This window comes from Ipomoea nil, unplaced genomic scaffold (genome assembly GCF_001879475.1).
Source record: "Ipomoea nil cultivar Tokyo-kokei standard unplaced genomic scaffold, Asagao_1.1 scaffold0211, whole genome shotgun sequence".
Classification (NCBI taxonomy): domain Eukaryota; kingdom Viridiplantae; phylum Streptophyta; class Magnoliopsida; order Solanales; family Convolvulaceae; genus Ipomoea; species Ipomoea nil.
Genome location: NW_017616639.1, coordinates 560,086 through 567,793, shown reverse-complemented (window position 1 = coordinate 567,793; position 7,708 = coordinate 560,086). Strand labels below are relative to the sequence as shown.

Below are 7,708 nucleotides of genomic sequence, written 5' to 3'. Positions count from 1 at the left end.
CTACGTTAGACTGGCCCTTTTTCTTTAGTTGTGTATAAGATCCTCTTGATGACAAAACTTACATGCTCACCATCCTCTTCAGCAATTTCAATGTTCTCATTACAATCTTCACCTTCAGTAAGGTCATCGGTATTCTCGGCAACCAAGTTAACCGATCGTCGCGCTCTACATTCATTTGAACGGTGCCCTGGCTCCCCACATTTAAAACACTTACCCGTCATGGGGTTGGCATAAGGATTCGGTGCTGCACTCCGTGTGGGTTGCTCATTATTTTGTTTTTGTGGAGGATTCCTCAATGAAACGACATCATTGGATGTTGCCGGGTGGGGTAAGATAGGAATAGGTCGGTTGGAGGTGTTACCTTGCATGGGTGGTAGTGAAGGTCCTTGGGGAACAGAGTTGGAATGCTGCCTTCGTTGGTTAGATTGCATGAAAATATCCTCTGCTCGTATTGCCATGTTAAATGTTTCATCAACAGACCAGATAGGTGTTAATGTCATTTTCTCACGAATATTAAACCTCAGCCCGTTGATATATCTGGCAGTTTGTTGTTCTGGGGTTTCAGAGAGATTACAACAAGCTCCCAAACGATAAAACTCCTCTGTGTATTCGTTTACGCTTCGGGATCCTTGTGAGCATCTTTGGTACCTTTGAAATAAGTGTTGTTGATAATCAGGAGGTAATAATCTTCCTGACATAAGCTTCCTCATTTTTCTCCATGTGGTGATCGCCATTTTCCCTTGCCTCCTCCTGTTATTTTGAGTGACCTCCCACCAAGCAGCGGCTCCTCCGCGTAATTTATGGGCAACATATTTAGCTTGGCGGTCCTCAGGAATATCCAACATGTCAAAGTATTTTTCAACATCGTAACACCAATCAAGGAAGGCTTCTATGTCCAAATTTCCATTAAAACATGGTAAATCAGCCTTTAGCCGATAATGGTTTTGTCTGTGAACTTGGGCACCTTGATTTTGGAGTTCATCTTCAGAGTCACTGCTATTTGTATCGCCAAAAGGTGGGTTTCCCAACGGTAAGACTCGCTGTGTTCTTCCACCCGGAGGTTGGTGCCTTCTTTGGGGTGCGGCCATGGGGGCTTCACCATTTCCATCGAGTCTTAAGCATAAGTTGGTGAGGATGTTGTGAATTTCTTGAAACTCGTAGTTAACATTCTCTCATTGTGTTTGAAAAGCTGCCCAAAGGGCATCTAGTCCACGGTCACCGCTCGTGGTCTGATTGTTTCCTCCGTTGTTGCTACCATGTGCCATTATAGGACCAACGAATAGAGAGGAAAATTCGCTATCTCGTTCGTAGCCCAGGAAATTAATGGTTCCGATACCAAACTGATGTAGGACAAAACAAGAGAAGAAAAAACAACTAGAGCAGATATAACAAAACTCAGGATAGTATTTTTTTTATAAAATCTTCAATGTTCAGAAGCTTACAGAGGAGATTTTATAGATAGATTTACTGAAAAGAAAGAAAAGAAATAACTGCTAGGAAGTTGGGAAGGGTAAACATTGCATAGAAAATAACAGTGCCTGGGAAAAACATCTCCCCTATACTTATATTTGGGAGTTGCCATTTGCCCCTCAAAAATGACACCCCTTGCTTACCATTGATTTCAAATCTAATGGATGAAATTTTTTTATCTAATTTTTGATTTATTTTTTCATTTTAATTGCCCTCAATTTTTAAAGAAATAACAATTTTGCCATTACTTTTTTGACTTCTTCCTCTTTGCCTTGATGTGATCTTTGTCTTCTTTTTTCTCCATCATTCCAACACTCCATTCTTTTTTTTTAACATTTTTTTTTAGAAACACTACATTATTCTAGCTAACATCTCCATTCTCTCCCTCAAAATCAAATCTAATGTCCTCCCTCATGTTCCTAATTCAATTCTTATATATCATGTTGGTATCTAAATAACTTATTTATGTATTCTTATTTATTTTTTCATATAACAATTATTAAAAATTATATATATTATTATTTAAAAATTAGAACATACTCGTTTTAAAAAGAAAAAATAAAAAATTATAACATAATAATTGATTGTTGGGCATGACATTTCGCGCAAAGCGCGTGCCCTCGACTAGTGTAAACAATAAATACTAAACACATGCATGCAAATTGTGGCCATCATAATGAAGATGTAAATGGTCTGCACGCCATTAATTTTTTTTTTTAAAACTTAATTTCATCTTAATAAAGTTATTTCAAACTCCCAAACTTATATTTAAGTCATTTAATTTTTTTTTAAAACTTAATCCAACGTTGAAACTTAACTAAAAGAGTTAATTACCGAAATGGTCCCTTGACTATAGCAAAATTACTAATTTGGTCCTTGACTATTTTTTTTGACCAATTAAGTCCCTCAACTTTAAAAATCTTAACCAATTTGGTCCTCCATTTGTTTGACCGTTAGTCAACCGTTAACTTGGGACCAAATTGGTAATTCGCTATAGTCAAGGGACCATTTTGGTATTTAACTTTAAGGGTCGGCAATTCGATTGAGTTTTCTCAAACCGAATGGAACCAAACTAGTTAGATTCGGTAATATACCGAACAACCGAACGGTAATAGATTCTTGTATACCGAACAACCGAATTGTTCGGTAAAAACTAAACCGAACCGAATACCGTTTGAACTTTGAATTGCTATTTTGTTATATATTAGACTTTGAATATGGACTATGTAAACATCATAGCACATAATATATAACTTTTGATAACAAATCATAAAGAAATCAAATAAAGCATTTACGAGAGATACCCGTGAGAATATGAGCTGAACGGCAGAGCAAGCAGCAAGTGACTTGGATTTATTTTTTATTTATTTATTTATTAATTTTATTATTATTATTATTATTATTATTATTATTATTATATTTTTAAAAAAAAAAATCAAACGGTATTTGATTCAGTTCAATTTTTTACCGAACAATTCGAATCGGGAATTTTATCGAACCGTTCGGTATACAAGAATCCAATATCGTTCTTTTGTTCGGTATATTACTTCGGTTCGGTTCGGTTCGGTACGGTTCGATTCGAGAAAACTAAACCGAATTGCCCACCCCTAAAGTTAATTACCAAAATGGTCCCTTGACTATAGCGAAATTACCAATTTGGTCCCAAGTTAACGGTCGACTAACGGTCAAACTAACGGAGGACCAAATTGGTTAAAAATTTTAAAGTTGAGGGACTTAATTGGTTAAAAAAATAGTCAATGACCAAATTGGTAATTTCGCTATAGTCAAGGGACCATTTTGGTAATTAACTCTAACTAAAATATTAAAAATATTTTAGGTAAATAATGAAAAATTGTAATGTATGTCCCTCCATAATATGCCAATTATCAATGTCACTCCTAAATTATTAGTAGTGTAAATATTGCTTCTCAATTTTTAAAATGGTACAGATATTGCCCCTCCCATACCGTAAGGGGGGAATTGAAGAGCAACATTTTTAGTTTTTTACTATGGGGGTGGCAATATATGTACCGTGTTAAAAATTAGGGGGTAACATTTACATCACTAATAATTTAAAGAGTTACATTGATAATTGGCATATTATGGAAGGGCATAAATTACATTTTCCCCGTAAATGCATTGAATTGTATTAAAGCAGCACCCATCTTATCAATAGTTCGAACTCTTAGCCCTTAGGGTTGGGGTTCAACCTTTTGGAAGAATAGTTCGAACTCTTAATCTTATATTCAAGCCACTAGAAGTCTTTTCACTTGAATCTACAGCTCAAATTTGACAAAATATTAGAACTATTATATTCTAGGTAAATGCATTAAACTACATTAAAATTGTGTGCCAATGGTATTATGTAATAAATGCAGACCATTTGATCTTATGCAATAGAAAACTACATTTATATTAATTATGAATTTCCAATGGTGTCAATATACAATATAATACTATTATTAAGTACAATCATATATAATATATTATAATTTATGTCAATTATAAATGTCACCTTTCAATTCTAAGTGATATAAATATTGTGATTGAACTGTCTTAATGTTGTCATATTTTACTCTTTCTGAGAGGCATAAATTACCGTATATAGAGACAATATATGACCATGCACCTTAACAATTAAACGACTAAAATAATAGACAATATATAACCACATTGACAATTTATGGACAACATTTATATCACTTCAAATTTAGTATAGAAGTGACATTTATAATTGGTCTATACCTGATAGGCATAAATTATCATTTTCCTTATAACATATTGGTTGTTGACCGTTGTTTGACTGTTTTGATGGATTAAATGCACCAGGATGGATCCAGTACTTTATCCAATTATCCGGGTATTATTGACACCAATATAAAATCCCTACAAGTAATAAAGAAGAGATAAATATACCATTGATTCTATGTCCAAAGCTGAAAATGAGCCTCATCATGATCCTCCTCTCCTAAACTAGCAACCTTGGAAATCAAACTTAGCCCTTCTTCCATGGCAATCTTGGATGCCATCATATCATCAAGTTCCACCATGATCTTACGGTCTTTCAAGGGCTGCACCTCCTCCACTCCATTCTCTGCATCAGAATCATCCTCAAATATCTTCTTCCAAAATGCAGAATTCTCTGCATTCCTTCTTGCATTCTCCTCCTCCTTTTTCGCCTCATCTAAACACTGCAAATCTGGTTTGATTACCACTGCTTCTTCATCATCATCGCCTTTCTTCTTCTTACGCCCTCCTTCATTATCGGTGCCCGCTTTTCGCTTCACCAGCTGGAGGAATTCCAGGGAGAAACTTGAGATGACCCTTTTTTCCTCATCATCATCTCCATAGTCACTGTTCTCCATTTCTTGAGGTCTGGCAAGCTCTTTTTCCATGTTTTCTTGCTGTTCTTTCAGCTTCTGAATCTCTGCCCTCAAAGCTATCTGTTCAGCCTTCAATTTCTTCATCATCACATCCAAATCTTCAGTAACCACAGGTGCTGTAAATGATGATCCATTCTTCTTCTGCAACATTTTCGATTTCTGAACTCGACTTCTGATGCTTCTCAACCAGTCCTTTTTCCCCGGTCTAAACCATTGATTCTCGTATTCATGCCTCTCGGAGTTAACTTTTCGAAACCCCTGCCATGTTCATCAACACACACAAAACACAATCTCAAAAACTAACTGATATCAACTTCAATTCAATTGAAATCCATTCCTACATGAATATATATACCCTGTTTGGTAAAAAATTGGCCTATAGGTCAATTTTGGCTTATTTGACCACTATTAATTGTTTGATTTAGTTAAAATATCAATATAAGTGTTTGGTTAATTAGCTTTTTGCAACTCCAAAATGCTAAAATTTAAAAAGCTACTCCAAGCAACTTTTTCAATTAGCTTTTTCATAAAAGAAACTATACCAAACAACTATGTTATCAACTAGTTATACCCGCTAATTAACACAATCAGCTAACAGCCATTTACCAAACAGGGCCATAATATAATGCACTTACATAGTTGTTGAGCTGATAGATGAAGCTTGCCAGATTGCTGTGCTTGAAGTACTCGGGAAGAAGCTCTGCAGCGAAGCGGTTATGATCCCAGATGACAAAACTCGCCCCGTTTGAACTCCAGGATACGAGTGAATCCGTGTTTGGATCTTCCACCATGTCAAATATCTTCAACAAGAAACGAGGGGTAGCGAATAAACCAACTGGATTTGCATTATTATTGTCTCCACATCCCGGACTATCAATTTCACCTTGCATTCTGGCAAGCTCCATTTTCTTCTGTAACTTTCTTTCCAATTATATATGCAAGAAATTAAAAGCTAGAACAAGCTCACAGCACTAATTGTGCATGAAAGTCAGGAGGATTATGTACAGTTCTGCCTTGGATGGATCGTAGCCTTCCAATTAATGGTTGTGGGTTTATGCCTGGATTGTACTTCTGGGCATCAAAAGGGGGCTTGGAAATGTGATTAGTATAGTAACATTCTTGCCCTTTTTTGTTATTCTTGTTTGGTACACAAGGAACTTGGTGCATTCCTGAATTCATATGGCTATAATTGAACTTAATTGGTGGATGCCTGGATGGATTTTGTAAAATATTTCATAGATCTGTGGTGAGTTTTTATCTAAAAAGTAATGAATGATGAATAAAACAAGAAAGTAAACTTCATTTCCAATTGTTATGGACTTTCCAATAGTCATGGTGAATAATGAATACAATATGCACCATGGTCCACATAGCATTACTGACCCTGTATCAAAACGACGACGTTTTGATATTTAAGCTGTAACAGATTCTGTAGTTTTCTGTTTTTCATATTTTAATACCAATTTTAATTTATTCTAGGTACAAAATCAATACTCTTAATGGTACAAAATTTCATAACACGAAACACAAAAACTCACAACACAAGACACATACACATGTTATATATTTAATTATTTTTAAATCTGATTTATGTAAATAATGACCCTATTTGGTAAAATAATTAACCTATCAGCCAATTTTGATTTATTTGATCAGTATTAGCTGTTTGACTTTGTTAAACAATGAATATGAGTGTTAGATTAATTAGCTTTCTTGTAAACTTATTGCTCCAAAATGCTAAAATTTATCAGCTTTTGAAAAAGTCATTTTGTATGTAATCAGCTAACAACTAACAGCTAATTTACCAAACATTTTTCTACAATTAGCTAATGCTATCAATTAGTCAAACCTAGTAACTCAATCAGCTAACAGTCATTTACCAAACACCCCCCAATATGTCCTATAAGACATAAATTCGTAAAATAAGATACAATATGTTGTGTGTTACACAACTACTAATCTATTTCAAGTACAGAATCCATACGCTTAAGGTACAAAATTACATAACATGAACACAAAAACGCATAACACAAGACACATACATATATTTTATATTTACATTAGTTCAGGTACAGAATCAATATTATTAAGGTACAGAATTGCATAACACAAGACACAAAAACGCATAACACAAAACACAAAAGTGCATGTTATATTTACTTTATTTCAAGTATAGAATCCATACGCTTAAGGTATAGAATTGCATAACATGAGACACAGAAACGTATAACACAAGACACATTCACATGATTTACAGTGTAAAAAAAAAAAAAAAAAAAAAAAAAAAAAAAAAAAAAACCTGTAATTTAAATTGAACGACAAACAATCGCCATCAAAATTAAAATTCAAAATTACGCCGTTTAGGACCAAGGTCCACAGACTCTTGAGTCACACGATAACCAGATGGGCTTACAAATGAAACCCCAAAGCTTATTTGAATCCTCAATCAACACTCCCTCTGCAGAATTGTCTTCCTCTCCCTCACATAACCTCAAAGCTAACTAGAACCCATCTGCACCACAGAACAACTAAAAATATGTCCTAATCATTCATAACTGCTACACTTATTAATTGTTCATACAACATGGATGGTCTTGTCAGATCAAGAGAACACAATCCTTAAAATGAGGCAAAGTACTGAAAAAACATAGTAATTTTAGCTATGCTGTCACAACTCACATAGAACTACTTGCTCTCGACTTTTCGACTCCAATAGAAACAAATATGAAGCCATCTATCGCCTCCAAAAACAATAAATAAAAACGAAAGATCCCCCCTTCCTTTCCTAGCATATTGTTGAACTCAATCCAGAAATGGAAGAAAATTCAAATGATGATAATGTTGCTGACACTCCA

At 34.7% G+C, this 7,708-nt stretch overlaps 1 protein-coding gene across 1 annotated transcript; it reads right to left on the bottom strand.

Annotated features, from left to right (window-relative positions):
- Positions 1 to 4,394: 4,394 nt before the first annotated feature.
- On the bottom strand, positions 4,395 to 6,162 carry LOC109192531 (heat stress transcription factor A-9-like). Its single transcript, XM_019343215.1, has 2 exons — positions 5,489 to 6,162; positions 4,395 to 5,111 (listed from the first exon to the last, which is right to left on the bottom strand). The coding sequence occupies exons 1-2, from the start codon at positions 5,756 to 5,758 to the stop codon at positions 4,395 to 4,397; spliced, it is 987 nt and encodes a 328-aa protein (XP_019198760.1). The 5' UTR covers positions 5,759 to 6,162.
- Between the last annotated feature and the right edge of the window lie 1,546 nt (positions 6,163 to 7,708).